The sequence below is a fragment of the Scyliorhinus canicula genome, chromosome 2 (assembly GCF_902713615.1).
Source record: "Scyliorhinus canicula chromosome 2, sScyCan1.1, whole genome shotgun sequence".
Taxonomy (NCBI): Eukaryota; Metazoa; Chordata; class Chondrichthyes; order Carcharhiniformes; family Scyliorhinidae; genus Scyliorhinus; species Scyliorhinus canicula.
In genome coordinates, this window is record NC_052147.1 from 214,687,676 (window position 1) to 214,711,101 (window position 23,426).

The window sequence follows — 23,426 nt, forward strand, 5'->3', positions numbered from 1 at the left end:
AGTTTTGGCGCACTTACAACGTATCTCTCTTCATTTGTAAATTTTGTATTTCCTTATTGTAAATTGCTATCCCGCCTACTTTAATGACATCTGAAAATGTGGCTATAGTGTCATGTGAGAGTGCCTTTAAGAATTGGATGTTTAAGAAATGTACCTTTAAGAAATGCAGCTGATCATATTACTGAAGTGATGTCACGGGGGGGGGGGGGGGAGCTGAGCTCACTTCTGCTTTTTGGGAGTTTTAGTTTCAGTTTGAAGAAAGCTTGGGTGTGGCTGTGAGCTGCTTTGCTGGTGATCTCTGCCATGAAGGACTATCTCTTAATCCTTTGGTGAAATCGGAATTGATAAAAGGTCTCAGTATTGAATATAAATCTAATGTGCTTCTGGTTTGTTAAGTCTTTTAGATGTGTAAAGGAACAGTTTGCAGGATTGGGTAGTAATACTACACCTGGGGAACAAGCCGTGTACTTCAAAAGCAACAATCCATTAAAGGTGGGGGTTGGTTGAACTCCATGATACATTTTGGGGTTCTGAAAACACCTCTCCCATAACAATTCGGGGCTCAAGGGGAATACAAGTCTATCTATTGGATTGGCTTTTGTGAACTTAAAGATAGTGAAGGATTGTTGCTTTTCCGGTGTGTTATTTTAGTTGAAGTGTGTTGTGGACAATGGCTCTTTCAGAGGCTCAGAAGTTTTTGGGGGTGGAGACTGTCACACGCAGTACCTTACGGACAGAGACTAAAAGCAGACTGTTAGATTTGTCAAAAACATTGCAGTTAACATTACCTGACAAAATGCAAAACAATTAGGTAATTATGGCGGTGTCTAAGCATTTAAAGTTGCCTGAGATACAGTTTGACTCATTGGAAATGGTAAAAATTCAGTTGCAAATTAAACAAATGGAACATGAGAAAGAATTAAAGCAGCTTGAATATGAAAGAGAGAGAGAGAGCGGAAAAAGAAAGAGAGAGAGAGGAAAAAGAAAAGGAGAGAGAAGAAAGGAGAAAAGAAAGAATAGCCCTAGCAGAACAAAAAGAAAGAGAAAGGGAGATACAGATCAGGGAAAAAGATAAAGAGAGAGAGATTGAACTTCAGAAAATGGCCATGAAACAAGACAGTCAGTTAAAATTGGCAGATGTAAAGGGAACGTGCAGCTGGATGTAGTGATGAGGATAGTGAGAAAATGCATCAAAGTCGAAGGCGTGGCGGGGATCTATTTAAATACGTCCAAGCATTGCCAAGGTTTGACGAGAAGGATGTGGAAGCCTTTTTCATTTCATTTGAGAAAGTAGCTAAACAAATGAAATGACCACAGGACATGTGGGTGTTACTAATTCAAACAAAGCTGGTAGGTAGTGCTTGTGAAGTGTTTGCATCACTACCGGAGGAGGTATCTGGAATGTATGAGGAGGTGAATAAATCCATCTTAAGTGCATATGAGCAAGTGCCTGAAGCTTACAGACAAAGGTTTAGAAATTTATGGAAAGAATTTGGTCAAACATACATGGAGTTTGAAAGGCTCAAACAGAGTAATTTTGATAGGTGTATAAGGGCTTTGAAAATAGACCAAACATATGAAGCTCTCAGAGAAATTATACTTTTGGAGGAGTTTAAAAATTCAATTCCTGATGTAGTGAGAACTCATGTGGAAGAACAGAGGGTTAAAACTGCGAGATTAGCAGCAGAAATGGCAGATGATTATGAATTAGTTCATAAATCAAAGATTGGTTTCCGACATCAGTTTCAGCCGGTGAGGGATAGAAACTGGAGACATGAGAAATACTCAAGTGGTAAAGATAAAGGTGATCTGATGGGAGACAATAGAGAGAGTGTACCTCCAATTAAAACAGAAATCCAGGAGGGTGGAAAAGAAATGAAAGGTTTCAAATGTTTTCACTGTAATAAACTAAGCCATGTAAAGTCACAGTGTTGGTGGTTGAAGAAAAGCACTGGAAAGGCTGATGTGGTAAAACAGGATAAGAAAGTGGGATTTGTTAGAGTGGTAAAGGAAAGCCCAAGGGAAGCGAAGGAGGTGCAAAAGATTGTACAGCCTGTTCAAGAAGTAATTGTTAAGAAGGTGCCAGATGTCTTTAAAGAATTTACTTGTGTGGGTAAAGTTTACTCATGTGTATCAGGAGGAGCAGGTAAAGAAGTCACAATTTTAAGAGTTACAGGGGCTAGTCAATCTTTAATGGTAAGAGATGAGGAATTATGTAATTTGGGAAGAAAGTTGCCAGAAAAGGTGGTGATATGTGGAATTCAGGGTGAGAGGAGTAGCGTTCCATTATATAAAGTAAGGTTGGAAAGTCCAGTGAAGAGTGGTGAAGTGGTAGTAGGAGTAATAGGTAGATTATCTTGTCCAGGAATACAGTTTATCTTGGGTAATGATATAGCTGGATCGCAGGTGGGAGTGATGCCTACTGTGGTTGATAGCCAGTGGAAAATCAGACAACTGAAGTGTTGAAGGACTAATATCCTGGGATTTTTCTGGATTGTGTAGTAACAAGGTCGCAAAGTCACATGTTAAGACAAGAGGAGAAATCAAAGAGTGAAGATGAAGTTGAAGTGCAATTATCAGAAACGATTTTTGATCAGATGGTTGAAAAAGAACAAGAACAGGTGGAGGATGAGGCGGATATTTTTAGTTCAGGAAAATTGGCGGAGTTACGACAGAAAGATGTAGAAATAAAGCGGATGTATCAGAGAGCATATACGGAAGAGGAATCTGAGAGTATACCAGAGTGTTATTACCGTAAATGTGATGTCTTGATGAGAAAATGGAGACCTGTACACATGCAGGCGGATGAAAAGTGGGCAGAAGTTCATCAAGTAGTATTGCCGGTAGGGTATAGAAAGGAGGTGTTGCGAGTTGCACATGATGTACCAGCGGGAGGTCATTTGGGAATAAGGAAAACTCAAGCTAAAATCCAGAAACATTTTTATTGGCCTGGACTACATAAAGATGTAGTTCAATTTTGTCAATCATGTCACACATGTCAAGTGATAGGGAAACATCAAGCAGTGATAAAAACCAGCGCCCTTAATACCCATTCCAGCATTTGAGGAACCTTTTACGAGGGTCCTAATTGATTATGTAAGACCACTTCCGAAAACCAAAAGTGGGAATCAGTATCTTTTGACTATAATGGATATGTCTACTAGGTCTCCAGAGGCCATTCCAGTACGTATTATTACAGCTAAAAAGATTGTGGAGGAGTTCCTTAAATTCTTTACGAGATATGGACTACACACAGAAATAAAATCGGATCAAGGATCACATTTTACCTCAATGTTATTCAAAGAAGTTATGCATAGCTGAGGAATAAAACAATTTAAATCAACTGTGTACCATCCAGTATCGCAGGGAGCATTAGAAAGGTGGCATCCGACATTAAAGACAATGTTGAGGGCTTATTGTCAAGATTATCCAGAGGATTGGGATAAAGGAATTCCATTCGTACTGTTTGCAATTAGGGATGCACCTAATGAGTCAACCAAATTTAGTCCTTTTGAACTAATTTTTGGCCATGAGGTAAGAGGACCACTTAAATTGATCAAAGAAAAATTGGTGGGTGAGAAATCGGAAATTACACTATTGGATTATGTGTCAAATTTTAAGGAACGATTAAGTAGAGCAGGTGAATGGGCTGGACAGCATTTGAAAGTTGCACAAAATGTGATAAAACGCGTAGCGGACAAGAAATCCACAGTTCGTAGTTTTGCAAGTGGAGATAAAGTTTTACTGTTGTTACCAGTGGTAGGGGAGCCTTTAAAAGCTAGGTTTTGTGGACCGTATCAGATTGAAAGGAAATTAAGTGAGGTGAATAATGTGGTAAAAACACCAGATAGGAGGAAGACTCACCGAGTGTGCCATGTGAATATGCTTAAAAGGTACTTTAAAAGGGAAGGAGAGAAAAAGGAGGTTGTAATGATTCTAACTCAAAGTGACGAACCAAATCCAGATGACTGTGAATTTGACATACCTCAAATTAAATTGGAAAATGAGGATGTTCTTAAAAATTGGGATGAATTGTTAAGTTACCTTCCAGAGGAAAAACAAACTGACCTGAAAGAGTTGTTGATATCACATGGGCAAGTTTGTAAAGATAAATTGGGAAGTACTAAAATGGCTATACATGATGTAGATGTGAGAAATGCTGTTCCTATCAATCAACATCCATATAGACTTAATCCTTTAACAGAGAGATTGGGAGTATGCTTAAAAATGGCACAATCGAAGTGGGTTGCAGCCAATGGACCTCACCCATAGTGATCGTACCTAAACCAGACGGTTGTGTGTGGATTATCGAAAGGTGAACGCAGTTATAAGAACGGACTCTTACCCTATCCCACGTTTGAAGGATTGCATTGAGAAAGTGGGACAATGTGCTTTTATTTCCAACTTCCAGACATGGAAGGAACATTAAAACATCGTATGGAATTCTTCAATCGACTTCTGGAGGCGGGTTTGGTGATAAACCTAGCCAAAAGTGAATTTGGAAAAGCCCAAGTCTCTTTCCTTGGCCATACAATCGGACAGGGTCGAATAGTCCCACGGGATGTGAAAACAAAAGTTATTGGGGAGTTTCTGATAACTCGACACGACCGGAAATAATGCGGTTTCTTGGTATGAGTGGATTTTACTGGACATTTGTACCAAATTTTAGCAGTGTGGTCGCACCACTGACGGACTTGCTCAAGAAGGGTAACAAATTCCAGTGGACAGCGGAGCGTCAAAAAGGCATTTGACGGCCTGAAGGCTGTGTTAACCAGTGCTCTTGTGTAAGTCATCCCAAATTATACCAAACCATTCAAAGTGGCTGTTGATGCGAGTGATGGTGCGTTTACAAGACAACGCCGAAGGGCTAGAGTGGCCTGTTGGTTATTTTTCAAAGAAATTGAATTCTCACCAGAAAACATATTCGACGATTGAGAAGGAGACTTTGAGTTTGGTGCTGGCTTTGCAACATTTTCACATTAATGTGACGAGCAATCCATCTGACACCATTATCTATACTGATCATAATCCTTTGAAGTTTTTTGGAGTGATTCCAGAATAACAATGCAAGGCTGTTTCGCTGGAGTTTATTGTTACAGCCGTTTAAATTAAAAATAGTACATGTGGCAGGACTGTAAAATGTGATAGTCAATACTTTGTCACGAATGTGATCAATGGAAGGATTTTGTTTGGAGGAAGAAGAACGGGAAAGATGGACTTTATTATTATGCCTGTTTGCGTGTTGTCTTTTTAAACGAAAACGTTACTGTGTGCATTTCTTAGTGGATGGTGCAAAAGTCAAAAAGGAAACCATCTTGAAGTTGATGGTTTATTTTTTTTTCTTGGGAGAAGGTGTCATGTGAGAGTGCCTTTAAGAACCTTTAAGAATTGGATGTTTAAGAAATTTACCTTTAAGAAATGCAGCTGATCATATTACTGAAGTGATGTCACCGGGGGGGGGGGGGGGGGGGGGGGGGGGGGGAGAGCTGAGCTCACTTCTGCTTTTTGGGAGTTTTAGTTTCAGTTTGAAGAAAGCTTGGGTGTGGTTGTGAGTTGCATTGCTGGTGATCTCTGCCATGAAGGACTATCTCTTAATTATTTGGTGAAATCGGAATTGTAAAAAGGTCTCAGTATTGAATATAAATTTAATGTGCTTCTGTTTGAAGGATTTGTTAAGTCTTTTGGATGTGTAAAGGAACAGTTTGCAGATTGGGTAGTGTTGTATTGTTTTCGGGGTTATCTTTGAAGTAAGGGGTGTTAAGAGAGCCAATGTTTATTTAAAAGGTTAATTTGAGTTCATGGAATAAACATTGTTTTGTTTTAAAACCACGTGTCCATAATTGTAATACTACACCTGGGGAACAAGCCGTGTGCTTCAAAAGCAACAATCCATTAAAGGTGGGGGGTTGGTTGAACTTCATGATACATTTTGGGGTTCTGAAAACACCTCTCCCATAACAATAGTGCCTTCTCACTATCCATACAAGTCATTCATAAATATTGTAAATAGTTAGGGTCCAAGGACCGAACCCTGTGGCACCCCACTAGTTACATCTTGCCAACCAGAAAAATTCCCATTTATCCCGCCTTCTGTCATTTAGCCAGTGTTCTAGTCAAGCAAATAAATTATCCCGAATCCCATGTCACGTTACCTTGTATATTTACCTTTTGTGTGCAGCACCTTATCAAATGCCTTCTGGAAGTCCAGATATACTACATCAACAGAATCCCCATTATCTGCTTTGCTCGTAACATCTTTGAAGGACCATAGCAAATCAGTCAAACGCGATTAACCCTTCATAAAACCATGTTGACTCTGATGGATTTCATTTTGACATTCTAAATGTCCTGTTATTACTTCTAACAATTTCTAACAATTTCCTAATGACAGATGTTAAATTAACTGGTCCATAGATTCCTATGTTCTGCCTTATTCCCTTTTTTGAATAAGGGCATTATATTAGCATTTTTCTAATTCACTGGAACTTTTCCCGCATCCAGGAGACAATGGATCCACTGTCTCCGCTGCCACTTCCTTTAAGACCTGAGGGCCATCAGACCCTGGGGACTTGTCTGCATTCAATCCCAATAGTTTGCTTGTGCTTTTTCCCTATTGGTGATGATTGTTATAAGTTTCTTCCTTTATATTACCTCTGCATTACCTGTTACGATTGGGATGGTATTCGTGTCCTCCAGTGTGAAAACTGAGGCAAAATACTGATTTAGTGTCTCTGCCATTTCTGTGTTCCTCACCATTAACTCCGCAGTCTTATCCTATAGTTTTTTATACTTTACACTAGTTTTCTTTCATAATTTACCTTTGCTCTTTTTATTACTATTTAATGACCCTCAACGTGGTATGTCTTAGTTTTTGTCTTTATGTTATCTTTAATTTCTTCAACTCATGACTTACAATGTCATATCCTTTAGTCAGGGTAATAAGTGCAATGAAGAGTTCCTGGTTTTGTTCTCAAAATTTTTCTTGGATTTGTCTTGTAACAAAGACTATGTCAGAAGTTGCTCTGGAAGATCCAAAATCACATTGTGTCTCTGGGATGATTTCCTCAGCCACAGGAAGTAGATGATTCAGGAGAATGTGTGTCAGGATTTTCCCTGCTATGGACAAGAGGGAAATACCTGAAAACTTCCCACAGCACAATCTATCTCACTTCTTTCAACTAGTTACAAATTGTCACATTCAGTTGGTGAGGGAGGGGGTGATTTCCATTTCCTGATGTATGTAGGATGAGTGCAGGGAGGCTTGATGTGAGCAAAGCCAAACAGTTTTCAGACCTCAGCTGAAATAACGTTAGGGCACAGGTTTTATTGTTTCCAATCTACTTATTTGTTTGTTTCAGCTTTCCCATAGTGGTGGTTCACCCATTAATTCTATCACACGGTACTGGGGAATTGTGTGGAGAACATCAGCTGCCACTGTGGATTCATGGTTGAAGAGTTGGAGAAAATTTTCTTTTTGTCATTGACGGATGGCATTGTCATCCTTCAGATGAGAACACCAAGCTGTGAGTGAAGGGGATTTATTTTCCATTTGACTTTGGTCTATAGATGGCCCTGGTGACTTCAAAATGAAAGCTGCTAGTTTTGTTCTTGGAGGTCATGTTTCAGCATGAAATATTAATAATCAAACCTATGGTCTGGGCACAGGAGTTTAGATCAATTGACTTTATTTGAACCTACTGTTCTGAAATTGAGTTGAATATGTGAAGGTTTTCTAGATTTATTGTGAGGTGCATTTGGAATTCTCTCTTTGGTTGGGCTGCTTCAGGCGCTGAGACATTGATCTTCCTCTTCTTAAATCTTTGTCTTGTCTTGGTGCTAAGTGGATTTTCATCACTGATCGAACAAGTCTATGATCTGTCCAGGGCGCTTTGCTGACAAGCATGACACCCGGGGCTTCTTCAATGCCATCAAGGCAATATGTGGACCTAATACCCTAGGCCTCAAACTGGTGCAGAGTAAAAATGGAACCCTCTTCAGACAGAGAAAACATCAGCCTTCGATGAAGGAAACACTTCAAAGAGTTCCGAAACTGTGATGCAACCACAGATGAGGACCTGTTTGAGAAAATCGCCCAAATCCCCATCAAAGCTGAACTTGGACTCCCACCAAGCATGGACAAAGTCGAAGCTGCCATTAAACACATGAAGAATGGGAAAGCCCCAGGAATGGACTGGATCCCAGTGGAGATTTTCAAACTTGGAGGAGAGAGATCACCTGCTATCTCCATCAGCTGTTAATGAAAATCGGGGACCAAGAAGAAATTCCTGCTAACCTCAGGGGTGCCGTTATCGGCACTATCTTTAAGAAAGGAAACAAAGAGGACTGTGGAAACTACCAAGGAATCTCCCTGCACTCTATCGCCGCGAAGATCATTGCCCGAATCTTCATCAGCCGCCTTCTCGCAGTCTCTGAAGAAATTCTTCTAAAAGCCAGTGTGGCTTCCAAACAAGCCGTGGAACCATGGACTTGATTGTTACTACTCTGCAACTTCAAGAGAAATGCCAGGGGCAACATCAACCACTAAACATGACTTTCACTGATCTGACCAAAGTTTTTGACTCAGTCAATCGGGAAGTACTATTTAAACCCCTGTTAAACGCTGGCTGTCCAGAGAAATTCATCAACATCTTCTGATTCCTCCATGACAAGGTATGTCCTCATTGATGAAATGAGACAGAAACCTTCAAGGTCAAGACTGGAGTCAAGCAGGGCTATGTCATCACCCCCACCCTTTTCTTCATCTTCATTTTCACCATCTTTCACTTTGTCAAGAGCAAACTTTGCAGTAGAGTTGACATCATCTACTAGATGGATGGAAAACATTTCAACCTCAACTAGTTGAAATCTAAGAAGAAAATGACACTGACATCGCTCATGGAACTTCAGCATGTGGATGACATCATCATCTCTACTCTCTCAGGAGAGAATCTCCAAGCCATGCTTACACTTTCGTGGAAGCATACCAAAGAATCAGTCTCAACCTCAGGAAAACTCAAGTCCTTTACCAACCTGCTCCTGGGCAAGATTCCATCTCTCCCTCCATCAAGATCAACAGAGAATTCTACCGAACATGGAACATTTCCCATACCTGACGAGCCATCTCTCCTCTAAGGCTGCCATTGATTTGGAGATCCAGCATAATAATAACAATCTTTATAAGTGTCAGAAGTAGGCTTACGTTAGGACTGCAATAAAGTTACTGTGAAAATCCCCTTGTCGTCGCACTCCATCTACACCTCCCACTGCCTGGGGAAAGCGGGCAGCATAATAAAAGATCCCTCCCACCCGGCTTACTCACTCTTCCAACTTCTTCCATCGGGCAGGAGATACAGAAGTCTGAGAACACGCATGGACAGACTCAAAAACAGCTTCTGCCCCACTGTCACCAGACTCCTAAATGACCCTCTTATGGACTGACCTCATTAACACTACACCTTGTGTGCTTCATCCGATGCCGGTGCTTATGTAGTTACATTGTATATCTTGTGTTGCCCTATTATGTATTTTCTTTTATTCCCTTTTCTTCCCATGTACTTAATGATCTGTTGAGCTGCTCGCAGAAAAATACTTTTCACTGTACCTCGGTACACGTGACAATAAACAAATCTAATCCAATCCAATCCAATACAGGTGCACAGGTCACTGAAAGGGGCAACACAGGTGGAGAATGTAGTCAAGAAGGCATACGGCATGCTTGCCTTCATTGGCCGGGGCATTGAGTATAAGAATTGGCAAGTCATGTTGCAGCTGTATAGATCCTTAGTTAGGCCACACTTAGAGTACAGTGTTCAATTCTGGTCGCCACACTACCAGAAGGATGTGGAGGCTTTAGAGAGGATGCAGAAGAGATTTACCAGGACGTTGCCTGCTGTGGAGGGCATTAGCTATGAGGAGCGGTTGAATAAACCCGGTTTGTTCTCACTGGAAGACGGAGGTTGAGGGGTGACCTGATAGAGGTCTACAAAACTATGAGGGACATAATTATAGACAGAGTGGATAGTCAGAGGCTTTTTCCCAGGGTAGTGGGGTCAATTACTAGGGAGCATAGTTTTAATGTGTGAGGGGCAAGGTTGAGAGTAGATGTACGAGGCAAGTTTTTTTACACAGAGGGTAGTGGGTGCCTGGAACTCGCTGCCGGAGGAGGTGGTGGAAGCAGGGACGATAGTGACATTTAAGGGGCATCTTGACAAATACATGAATAGGATGGGAATAGAAGGATACGGACCCAGGAAATGTAGAAGATTTTAGTTTAGCATAGTCGGCACAGGCTTGGAGGGCCGAAGGGCCTGTTCCTGTGTTGTACTTTTCTTTGTTCTTTGCAACGAGGCCATAATCAACTGAAGCCAACTCCGCTGGGCCAGCCATGTGCTAAGGATGTCAGAGTCTCAACTGCCAAAGCAACTCTTATTTAGCCAGCGCAAGGAAGGTTTCTGAAAAAGAGGAGGACAAAGGAATCACTTCAAAGACAGCTAAATGATTACCTCAAGAAATGCAGCATAGACTTTAACGCCTGGAAGACCCTTTCTCAGAAGAAATCGACTTGAAAGAACATCTTGATTGAAGGGACACAATTCTTCATGGGCGCCCGATAGCAAGAGGTGGACTGGAAAAAGAACCTGGGAAAGCAATACCAACGATCTACAGTCAAAGGCCTCCAAGAAACATCAGCCATGCAAGAATCCACAGAACCCATGAGCAGTAACACTGCATTTCTTAGGTGGACAATCATACTCGTGAGCAAATGATCGCCGATGAAGAACGGATCTGTCCAGGAGCATCAGCAACAAGCATGGGTTGAATGATACAGACGTCACTTAGATCTTTGGTCCGAACATCGACGTAATACAGGGTGCGGCAATGCTTTGATCTAGGATGCCTTAATGTGTCCTTCTGGGGAAGAGGACATTTTTATTATAATGAGCCTTGCTGTGTACACTTTGTCAGCGGAAGGATGTCATCTGAATTGTTTTTTGCATTGTGTTTTTCCCAATGGTTCGTCTACAGATACAGGAGTCACAGCAGGAAAATAAGAATAGCCAAAATCTTCTTTCCTCATTCGCAGCTGGGATTTTCCGATGCCACTGAGAGTGAATGGAGTTTTGGCTGGAACGCCACATTTTCCATTCTTGCTCACAATGGGTCCCGCCGCAAACAAGACCTGCGAATCTAAGATCTCTTTACAGGATGGGAGAAAAAATAAAATGATTACATTTTTGAACCTGAAACTGAAAAAAGTGTGTTAAAGAATTATTGCTATCTGTGTTCCAATGTGAAGGAATCCTTTCATAATAGCAATACACATAATAGACCCAAGATTAACAAGGAAATACTGCACTTGCCTTTGAACTAAGTGGGGAGATGAAACTCTGGTTGGGTCTACTATTAAATAATAATAATACTCTTATTGTCACAAGTAGGCTCACATTAACACTACATGAAATTACCGTGAAAAGCCCCCAGTCGCCACATTCCGGCGCCTGTTCGGGTACACGGAGGAAGAATTTAGAATGTCCGAATTACCTAACAGCACGTCTTTCGGGACTTGTGGAAGGAAACTGGAGCACCCGGAGGAAACCCGGATGACTCCACAATGTTTTATCAATGGTTCTTGTGGATTCTAGGTATCCTTGGCATTCTATATTTTGACCTTAAGTGCAGCACTGCTACCTGTTCACTCATTTACATTAGCTCCTGCTCTGATTATCCCTTGACTTTTAAAATTCCTGCCCTTGTTTTTAAATCCCTCTGTGGCATCACATGTTGGGACTCTTATTTATCTTCTAGTTAACATCGATAGTCCAGTTTGTGGGAGGTGTCAAAAATGTGACTTTATTGTTAACGACTCATTGGTATACACTTAATTAAGAACTAAATAAAAATTTAGATACGAAATATCAAACAATACATAAATTGGATTGAATTGGATTTGTTTATTGTCACGTGTACCGAGACACAGTGAAAAGTATTTCTCTGCATACAGTTCAGACAGATCATTACGTACATGAAAAGAAAATGCATAGAGAAAACATAAAATACACAATGTAAATAGATAGACATAGGCATCGGGTGAAGCACACAGTAGCGTAATTCTACTCAGTATAGAAGATGCGTAAAGAGATCAGATCAGTCCATAAGAGGGTCATTAAGGAGTCGGGCAACAACGGGGAAGAAGCTGTTTTTGAACCTGTTAGTGCGTGTTCTCAGACTTTTGTATCTCCTGCCCAATGAAAGAAGTTGGAAGAGAGAATAACCCGGTGGAAGGGGTCTTTGATTATGCTGCCCGCTTTCCCTAAAGCAGCTGGAGGTGTCGACAGTCAATGGATGGGAGGCAGGTTCGTGTGATGGATTGGGTGGAAGTCAAGCACTTGGCAAAAACATTAAGCACAAAAGAAAATCACTTGAACACAAACAAACAGATAGATGAACAAGAATTCAAGAACAAAGGACCTCAACCTCATTCACGTTCATTCTCAGCTGAGACCTCCCGGTTTGTTCAAATGAATGTCTGTTACTTAGAGGATAACTTGTTAATCAAACATTGGATGATACTTCCGGTGGAGGCTATGAGGGAGTAGTTCGCACATTTGTTGGCTCCCGTTTCAGTCGGACTTTTGGACCTTTTCCCCTGACTTTTTTGCGCTTTTGAGCGCGGAATTGGAAATCAATAGTATTCAGACACAGGACCCATTCAAAATTGTATGGACCCAAGAAGCCGGAGGGACCGTAAACAGCAGAAGAAGTGGTCGAGTAATGGCACAGTGGAGGCTGTGCGAGAGACCAGCATGGCTGGTGTTCAGAGCAAGGAGCCGACAGCCCAGCCCACAATGGAGCTGCTGCTGCAGACTATGCAGTAGGCTTTGAAGCGTGACAACTTGGAGCCGCTTCAGAAGTCGATTGAACGGATGGCAAAACGGCTGGATGATCAGGCTGAGAAGCTCCAGCAGTCGGAGAAGTCAGTGGAGGAGCAGGCTGACTTTGAAACGGTGGGGGATGTGGAGATTCGGAGGCTGAGGAACCAGCATAAAGCGCTTCTGGAAAGGTTGGAGGACCTGGACAACAGATCTCACCGGCAGAACGTGAGAGTCGTGGGGCTCCCGGAGGGGGCAGAGGGGGCTCGACGCTGCTGCATATGTGGAGGGTATGTTTCAGAAGTTGCTGGGGAATGAGGTGTTCCTGCGCCCATCGGTGGTGGACAGGGCACACAGAGTGCAGGTGAGGCAGCCGCGACAAGAGGGTCCACCACGAGCGATGGTGGTACGCTTTCACAGGTACCGGAACAAGGAACGGGTGCTGCAATGAGCAAAGAGCACACAAAGCTGTATTTGGGACAATAGCACCCTGCGTGTGTACCAAGATTTGAGCGCGGAGGTGGCCAAGAGGAGGGGAGGCTACAGGTTGGTGAAGGAGATACTGTATAAAAACAAGGTGAAATTCGGGCTGCTTTTTCCGGTGCGACTGTGGGTTACCTTTCAGGGTCAGCACCACTATTTCGTGGAACCCGAAGAGGCGATGGGCTTCGTTAAGAAGCAAGGGCTGGCCCTGAGCTGAGGACGTTTGGACTCATGTTAGAGCTTTTAAGTATGTGGTGTCTCTCCTTTTTGCGATGTATCTTTTTTTTCGTGTTTTTGCGGGCTTTTTGCGTGATTTTCCTGACTGTTTCCTGTTTGGGCTCTTTGCTTAGTTGGAGTTTGGCTGGGGGAGAATTAACAAAGAAAACAGTTAAAAGGGTTGGGTTAAAATGGATGCTTCAGAGGAACTTTGTTCAATCTTTTACTGTGTCTGTATGGGTAGGACTGAAGAGTGCCTGTTATTTCTTATCTTTTTTTCTTCTTGTTTAACTTGAATTGTGCTATTGTGGGGGTTGTTTATGACTTGTATAGAGTGTTTGCTTAAGTAGGGCTGATTTGGGGAAGTGGTGTGGAGGGGTTGGGGGGAGGGGGTGACTGGGAACAATGGGTGGGAGACGGGCTGGTGCCGAGGCTGGGAGACCTAGAATAGCTGAGTGCAGCTAGTCAACGGGAGCCAAGGTGGGGGGGTGGGGGGGTGTCCATATAGTTAGATTAGAGCAGGGGTTAGGTGATAGGATGGTGTTGCTGGGGGGGGGGGGGTTGTTCTGCTGACAGGGATGGAAACTGGGCATGGTAACAGTGAGGAGGTCATGGGTGGAGCCGGCCAGGAGGCGGGCCAGAGGAAGCGTGACACATGGCTGGAGGGCTGGCCAAGGAAAGGGGATGGCTGATGAGCAAAGGGGGAGGAGGGCCCCCCAACCAGGCTGATCACCTGGAATGTTAGAGGGTTAAACAGGCCAGTGAAGAGGGCGTGTGTGTTTGCGCATCTGCAGGTTCTGAAGGCGGACGTAGTCTTGTTGCAGGAGACGCACCTGAAAGTGGCAGACCAGGTTAGGTTAAGGAAGTGCTGGGTCAGTCAGGTCTTTCATTTGGGGCTTGATTCTAAGACGAGGGGGGTTGCGATCCTGATTAATAAAAGGGTACAATTTGAGGCGAAGGGCACAGTCGTGGATGGGGGTGGCAGGCTCGTTATGGTGAAGGGTAAGCTCAAAGGGGTGAGAGTAGTCCTGGTCAGTGTGTATGCCCCTAATTGGGATGATGTGGATTTTATTAGGAGGCTGCTAGGAAAGATCCCCGACTTGGACTTGCGTAAGTTGATCATGGGCGGAGACTTTAATACAGTCCAGGACTCGACCGGTCATGCTCAAGAACGGGCAGGTTGCTAGTGATGACAAAGGAACTGTGAGGGTTCATGGAGCAATTGGGGGCAGCAGATCCGTGGAGATTTATCCGATCGACGGCGAGGGAGTTCTCGTACTACTCCCACATCCACAAGGTGTATTCTCGAATTGACTACTTTGTGGTGAGTAGGGACCTGCTGGCCGGAATGGTGGGGGCCGAATATTCGGTAATTGCCATTTCACTGGGTAGATCTGCAGTTTTGTAAGAACAGCTTTCAACGCCCACCGTGGAGGCTGGAAGTTGGACTACTCGCGGACGAGGCGGTGTGTGAGAGGCTGAGGAAATGCATGCAGAATTACCTGCAGGTGAACGATACTGGAGAAGTCTCGGCAGCGGTGCTCGGGGAGGCACTGAAGGCAGTGGTGAGAGGGGAGCTGATTTCAATCCGGGCGTACAGGGACAAGACAGTCAGGGCAGAGACGGACCGACTGATTAAGGAAATTCTACGGACGGACAGGAGTTACGCGGAGTCCCCGAGGCCAGAGTTACTCAGGAAACGACAGAGGCTGCAGGCCGAATTTGATGTGCTGACTACAGGCAAGGCTTTAGAGCAGCTTAGAAAGGTAAAAGGCGCGATTTATGAGCAGGCGGAGAAGGCCAGTAGAATGCTTGCACAGCAACCAAGGAATAGGGAAGTGGCTAGGGAAATAGGGAGGGTAGTGGATGGGGAAGGTAATCTAGTGGGTGATCCAGCAGGGCTGAACAAGGTCTTTAGGGACTTTTATAGGAAGTTACACACTTCGGAACATCCCGGGGGACCAGGGGGGATGAGGCGATTCCTTGATGGACTGGTCTTCCCAAGAGTGGGGAAGGGGTTGGTGGACGGACTGGGGGCCTTCGTCAGGATCGAAGAGGTATTGGGGGGCTGAAGGTCATGCAGTCGGGTAAAGCCCCGGGGCCGGACGGGTATCGGGTGGAGTTTTACAAAAAGTTGCCGGGATAGTGGGGCCGGTGCTGGTCAGGGACTTTAACGAGGCAAGAGACAGAGGGAGTTTAACCCAGACGATGTCGCAGGCCACCATCTCGCTCATTCTGAAACCGGATAAGGACCCGGAGGCCTGTGGGTCATACAGGCCGATCTCCTTGATCAACGTAGACGCCAAGTTACAGGCCAAGATTTTGGTGACCAGAGTTGAGGACTGTGTACCGGATGTAATTGTGGAGGACCAAACCGGGTTTTTAAAGGGGAGGCAGCTGGTGGCCAACATAAGAAGGCTGCTCAACGTGATTATGATGCCCCCGGAGAGTAGGGGGGTAGAGATAGTGGTAGCGATAGATGCTGAAAAGGCTTTTGACCAGGTCGAATGGGATTATCTGTGGGAGGTACTAAGACGGTTCGGGTTCGGGCTGGAGTTCATCGACTGGGTTAGGCTATTGTATCAGACCCCGGAGGCGAGTGTAAGGACGAACAGGACGACATCGGACTGCTTTAGACTGCACCGTGGGACAAGAAAGGGCTGCCCTCTCTCTCCACTGCTGTTTGCGCTGGCCAAAGAGCCGCTGGCAATTTCACTGAGAGCTTCTAGGGGCTGGAAAGGGCTGGTCTGGGGGGAGTGTAACATAGAGTCTCGTTATATGTGGATGATCTGCTGTTATATGTATCGGACCCAGTGGTGGGGATGGACGGTGTTATGGCAACCCTGAGGGAATTTGGCCGATTCTCCGGATACAAACTGAACATGGCTAAGAGCGAGTTGTTTGTAATTCAGGCTAGGGAGCAGGAGAGTAGGCTGAAAGGGTTGCCGTTCAGGCTAGGGGAGGAGAGTTTACGATATTTGGGGATTCAGGTGCATGGGACTGGGGCAGGTTGCATAAGCTCAACCTGTCCTGACTGGTGAAGGAGGAGGTCCGGAGGTGGGATGCGCTCCCGCTGGCATTGGCGGGGAGGGTGTTAAGATGACGATTCTCCCGCGGTTCTTGTTTGTTTTTCAGTGTCTCCCCATCTTTATCCCGCGGTCGTTCTTTAAGAGGCTGAATAAAATTATTCTGGGATTTGTATGGGCAGAGAAGTCCCCGCGGTGAAGAGGGTGATGCTTGAAAGGAGCAGAGAAGAAGGGGGGCTGACGTTGCCGAACTTCAGCAACTATTACTGGGCGGTCAACATAGCGATGATAAGAAAATGGATGTTGGGTACGGGGTCGGTTTGGGAGCGGATGGAGGCTGCTTCGTGCAGGGGCAATAGCTTAGCAGCCTTGGTCACGGCGCCTCTGCCACTTCCGCCGGCATGGTACTCCACCGGCCCGATAGTGGTGGCAGCTCTTCAGATCTGGGGCCAGTGGAGGAGGCGTGTAGGGGAGGTAAGAGCATCGGTGTGGACCCCAGTCTGCGGCAACCACTGATTTGCCCCGGGGAACATGGATGGGGGTTATCGACTGTGGAGGAGGGCGGGGATTGTGAGGATGGGGGATCTGTTCCTGGAAGGGAGCTTTTCGAGCATGAGGGCCCTGGAGGAGAAGTTTGGGCTGGCGTGAGGGAACGACTTTAGATACTTGCAGCTGAGGGGTTTTGTACGCAGACTGGTGCCGTACTTCCCACATCTCCTGCCGAAGGGGAGGCAGGACAGGGTAGTTTCCAGGGGAGAGGTGGGAGAGGGTAGAGTTTCAGACGTCTTCAAGGAGCTAATGAGAGCTGAGGATATGCAGACCGAGGACCTGAAGCCTAAGTGGGAGGAGGAGCCTGGGGGGGAGCTGGAGGACGGTATTTGGGCAGAAGCCCTGAGCAGAGTAAACACGACCACAACATTTTTCTTTTTTTTTCATTTCATTTCATTTTCACATGCGCCAGGCTCAGCCTGATCCAGTTTAAGGTTGTGCAACGGGCCCACATGACGGTGGCCCGGATTAGCAGATTCTTCGGGCTAGAGAATAAGTGTGCTAGATGCGCCGGAGGGCCAGCTAACCATGTACACATGTTCTGGTTGTGCCCTAAACTCAGAGGGTATGGGCAGGGATTCGCAGATGTCATGTCCTGGGTATTGAAAACTGGGGTGGTAATGAGCCCGGAGGTGGCAACCTTTGGGGTTTTGGACGACCCAGGAGTCCAGGAAGAGAGAGAGGCCGACGTTCTGGCCTTTGCTTCCCTGGTAGCCCGGCGACGAATACTGTCAGCATGAAGGGACTCAAAGCCCCCGAGGGCTGAGGTATGGCTATCGGACATGGCGAGCTTTCTTGTCCTGGAGAAAGTCAAGTTCGCCTTGAGAGGTTTGCTACTAGGGTTCGCCCGAAGGTGGCAGCCATTTATTGATTTATTTGCAGAGGAGTAAGCGTCGGGGGGGGGGGGGGGGGGGGGGGGGGGGGGGGGGGGGCGGGGGGGAGAGGAGGAGGGGGGGGCGTAGGGTAGAATAGAGGGATATTGAGGCACGTTCGTGCGTGGTTTGTGAACCGTGGTTTGCACTATGTTTAATTTGAAATTTGTGTCTTGACTTTTTTTTTGTACTGTACAATGTCACTTTTTCTATATGTCTAAAATACCTCAATAAAATTGTTTGTTAAAAAATAAATTCAAACATTGGATATTACTTAAGATTGACTGGTGCCTATCAAAACTAGCTGAGCGCAGCCTTGGGAAACGTACTGCATATGTCTTCTCACATTTTGCTATGTCTCATTGCTTGGCGGAGACCTTAAGAATTTATTAGTTGGGCAGCACGGTGGCGCAGTGGGTTAGCCCTGCTGCGTCACGGCGCCGAGGTCCCAGGTTCGATTCTGGCTCTGGGTCACTGTCTGTGTGGAAGTTGCACATTCTCCCCGTGTTTGCGTGGGTTTCGCCCCCACATCCCAAAGATGTGCAGGCTAGGTGGATTGGCCACGCTAAATTGCCCCTTAATTGGAAAAAATTAATTGGGCACTCTAAAATCTAAAAAAAAAGAATTGATTAGTTGATTAGACAGAGACCAATATGTCCCTAGTGCTGAATACAATGGAATAAAATGGTTAATTAATTATATAAGAAATTGACTGGGTTCAAAGAACAAAGAAAAGTACAGCACAGGAACAGGCCCTTCGGCACTCCAAGCCTGCGCCGACCATGTTGCCAGTCTAAACTAAAATCTTCTACACTTCCGGGGTCCGTATCCCTCTATTCCCATCCTATTTATGTATTTGTCCAGATTCCCCTTAAACGTCATTTTCGTCCCTGCTTCCACCATCTCCTCCAGCAGCGAGTTCCAGGCACCCACTACACTCTATGTAAACAATTTGCCTCGTCCATCTCCTCTAAACCTTGCACCTTAAACCTATGCCCCCTAGTAATTGACCCCTCTATCTTTGGAAAAAGCCTCTGTCTATGCCCCTCATAATTTTGTAGACCTCTATCAGGTCACCCCTCACCCTCCTTTGTTCCAATGAGAAGAAACCCAGTTTATTCAACCTATCATCATAGATAATGCCCTCCATACCAGGCAACATCCTGGTAAATCTCTTCTGCACCCTCTCTATAGTCTCCACATCCTTCTGGTAGTGTGGCGACCAGAATGGAACACTATACTCCAAGTGTGGCCTAACTAAGGTTCTATACAGCTGCAACGTGACTTGCTAATTTTTATACTCAATGCCCCAGCCAATGAAGGCAAGTATGTCTTCTTGACTACCTTCTCCACCGGTTGTTGCCCCTTTCAGTGACCTGTGGACCTGTACACCTATATCTCTCTGACTTTCAATACTCTTGACGGTTCTACCATCACTGTATATTCCCTACCTGTATTAGACCTTCCAAAATGCATTACCTCACATTTGTCCGGATTAAACTCCATCTGCCATCTCTCCGCCCAAGTCTTCAAACAATCTAAATCCTGCTGTATCCTCTGACAGTCCTCACCGCTATCCGCAATTCCACCAACCTTTGTGTCGTCCACAAACTTATTAATCAGACCAGTTACATTTTCCTCCAAATCATTTATATATACTACGAACAGCTAAGGTCCCAGTTCTGAACCCTGCGGAACACAGCCCTCCAATCAGAAAAGCTACCTTCCATTGCTACTCTCTGCTTTCTAAGACCTAGCCAGTTCTGTATCCATCTTGCCAGCTCACCTGTGATCCCCTGTGACTTCACCTTTTGTACCAGTCTGCCATGAGGGACCTTGTCAAAGGCCTTACTGAAGTCCGTATAGACAACATCCAATGCCCTACCTCCATTAATCATCTTTGTGACCTCCTCGATAAAACTCTATCAAGTTAGTGAGACACGTACTCCCTTCACAAAACCGTGCTGCCTCTCGCTTATTCGTCTACTGGCTTCCAAATGGGTGTAGATCCTGTCTCGAAGAATTCTCGCCAGCAATTTCCCTACCACTGACGGCTCACCGGCCTGTCGTTCCCTGGATTATCCTTGCTACCCTTCTTAAACAAAGGAATAACATTGGCGATTCTCCAGTCCTCAGGGACATTACCTGAAGACAGTGAGGATCCAAAGATTTCTGTCAAGACAATTTTAATATTTTGCTTCTGTTACTAGATGCATTCAACACGCCCCTATATGAATAAAACTGGAAATAAAACTATATTCTATCACCACCCCTCCAAACCTCCGTAACCTACTTCAGCTCATTGAGATCTCTACGCTCCTCCACTTTTAAGCGCTCCACTGTGGTGACCATGACTTCAAATTCCTAGCCCTAAGCTTGGAATTGCCTCTTAAACCTTTCTGCCCCACTACCCCACTCCCCTCCTTTCAGATGTTCCTTAAATACTACCTCTTTGACCAAGCTTTTATACCCTTATGTAATTCAGTTTCATAAACATTCCTGTGAAACACCTCGGGACATTTTACTGCAGGAAATATATAAATACATGTTGTTGTTATAAAATAAATTTGGTCTTTAAATATGTTTCCCAACTCATTGTTTTCTTTACTCCTCCATCCACCAGAGATTAGCGCTGCGACACGTAAACAGTAATCAGTGCCTGGATGAGCCATCTGAGGAAGATAAAATGGTTCCGACCATGAAGGACTGCGATGGAATCCGGACACAACAGTGGGTGCTCCGCAACATGACCCGGAGTGCCTGAAGGTGGTGAAAAATTATTTGAATCAATTTCTTCAGCGTTCCCAGTGCGAACCTTCACTTTGTATTTCTCTTAACATAAAATCTACAAAGAACACTTGGCCTCCTGTGATCCAGAGTGGACTAAAATAAATCTTAGGAGCTTTTGACTGATTGATTAGAAATACATTAGGGATTGTTGTTATCTCAACAACATGGCATGTCTGCACATGCCCACTCCTAATTTGCATTTACTTCAGTCAGCAGCACATTAAAAGCTATAAATAGCATGATGAGTGCTATTGTTAATACCATAAAAACTTGAAATTCATCAGCTGATATATATCCTCGTGGTTTTGAAGGTAGCACCACTGAAAACCAGATTACCCAATAATATCAGCAGCGAATCACTCAGAAATTGATATGTGGACGGATGCCTTAAAAAACAGTTCAAATAAGATAAAGATATTTTAGGAGAACAAAATAAATGTCTAATTCCTGTTCTAAATGTTTGGATTAGCCCTTAACTGTTAATCTGAATGTTGCTTACTACCTTATGGTAGGTTTTAAATGGTATAATATCAGAAAATGATGGAGCCACTGTCACTTTTCAGCTATAACGCGAACATACCTGATACAATGTTGCAACAGTCTTTTGTGGATACAGGGAATATATTATTGATACTTTTGGAAATGTGATTAACGATTAGTCCTGCATAATTCAGGAACATGGTCAGATATTCGATAAACAAATTGTACAGAAAGTAATTAATTTGCATCTAAATACTATTTGCATATCAATCACTGCTTAAATCTCAACATCACAACATAGAGTATTCGACCATACAATATATCAGAATGTATTGCTGACAGTTTTATATTTTTCAGCAGGATTCCTGTTTGTGTGCAGCACGGTGGCGCAGTGGTTAGCACTGCTGCCTCATGGTGCCAAGGACCTGGATTCGATCCCGGTGCTGGGCCACTGTCCGTGTGGAGTCCACGCTAAATTGCCCCTTAAGAAGTCATAATTTTTTTAAAAGGATTCCTGTTCGTAGATTGTAAATCTAGGTACTAATGTAGCAAGGTTTCTGATTTTAAGATTGCATTTTCAGAAGGACAATTAAACCTGTAGTGTTATATAACTGGTATAAAAATGCTTTGGTATCTTTAAGTCATGCCTTTGGCATTGACCAACTATGGTAGGTTACAGACTGAAACCATGTTTTGTATATTTTATTTTTATGTCCCATGAAGTCTGAGTTTCAAATGTTTTCGATGTAACGTGTCTCATATGTGTTCCAAAACTGGTTGCAGCAGGTTTCTTTAAAATGTTGGCTTCCTAAGGAGGTCATGAGATGAAGCTGTTTCAATCCACACAGCATGTGTAATATCAATTGATGCGTTAAGCAGTCAAACTGGCTTGGCCAGTGTTTATATCATATGTACTCTATTTAACAATAGCCTGCAGGTGGTGTAATTGTATTCTTTGCTGTAAATTGAGCCATTTGTACATTTTTGTAGAAATTAAATTTTATGAACAATTCCAGCATAATTTAATTGTGTTTTAATAATTGTCATTTTCAGAACTTGACAACCTATGTGTGTTGAATTCTTACAATGAAATTCAAAAGCAGATGCTCAGAAGTTTTATTACATCATAAAATCTTTCTTTTATTCAGCAGTAAAATAAAGAGACGCAGCTGCTTTTCAGCTTAGGCACTACAAACAGAAAAAATCTGTAGCTACCATGAGGGACAAATCCACGACAAAATCAAGAATTAGAACAATTTGGTTTCATTTCTGCTTCAGTTTGGCGCATTAGTTTGAGGTTCTGATTGGTTGATTGATTGATTTGATTTATTGTCACATGTATCGAGACACAGTGAAAAGTAGTGTTCCGTGAACAGTCCAGACAGATCGTTCCATACGTGAAAAAACATAGAACATACATAAATACACTTCGGGTGGGTGGGGGGGGGGGGGGGGGGTGCTGCCATTCTACAGGGCAGTGACTCACTTTAGATACCTGGGGGTGTAGGTTGCTTGGGATGGGGGGGGGGGGGGGGGCTCCGCAGGTACAACATATCTAGTTTGGTGGGGAGAGTGAAAGCTGATCTGGCAAGGTGGGATGGTCTCCCTCTGTCACTGGCAGGTCGGGTACAGGCGGTTAAAATGAATGTGTTGCCGTGATTTCTATTTATTTGCCAATGCCTGCTGATTTTCCTGACAAAGGCATTTTTTAGAGAGATTGAAGGAATGATTACCTGTTTCATTTGGGGAGGGAAGGTGGCCAGAGTTAGAAAGGTGCTGCTGCAGAGGGGAAGCCAGGCAGGGGGTTTGGGTCTTCCGAACCTGATGTATTATTACTGGTCGGCGAATGTAGAGAAGATGCGGAGTTGGGTCAGAGGGGTTGATTCCTAGTGGGTCAGAATCGAAGAGTCTTTGTGTAGGGGGTCGGGATTGGAGGCGCAAGCAACAGCGCCCCGGGGAAATACACAGAGAGTCCGGTAATAATAGCTTCATTGAGGATTTGGAAGCAGTTTTGCGGGTTGGGGGCAGGGTCAAGGGAAATGCCAATTCGAGGGAACCACAGAATTGAGCCAGGGAAGTGGGACGGAAATTTTTGGAAATGTGAGGAGAAGAGGATGAAGACACTAAAAGATTTTGGACGC

General features: G+C 44.3%; 1 protein-coding gene across 5 annotated transcripts in view; it reads left to right on the top strand.

Annotated features, from left to right (window-relative positions):
• The window catches only part of galnt13 (UDP-N-acetyl-alpha-D-galactosamine:polypeptide N-acetylgalactosaminyltransferase 13), a 704,750-nt gene extending 682,444 nt beyond the window's left edge, over positions 1-22,306 (top strand). For 3 of the 5 annotated variants that reach the window (XM_038789560.1, XM_038789557.1, XM_038789558.1), the window contains one exon: positions 20,639-20,751. Coding sequence is in view for 2 of the 5 variants with exons in the window: in XM_038789559.1 (XP_038645487.1) it covers positions 20,639-20,779 (141 nt within the window). In the remaining 3 variants the exon portion in view is untranslated. Of the gene's footprint in view, positions 1-20,638 lie in introns of all 5 variants that reach the window. The other 2 variants (XM_038789559.1, XM_038789561.1) reach the window with 1 other exon arrangement.
• The last annotated feature ends 1,120 nt before the right edge of the window (positions 22,307-23,426 follow it).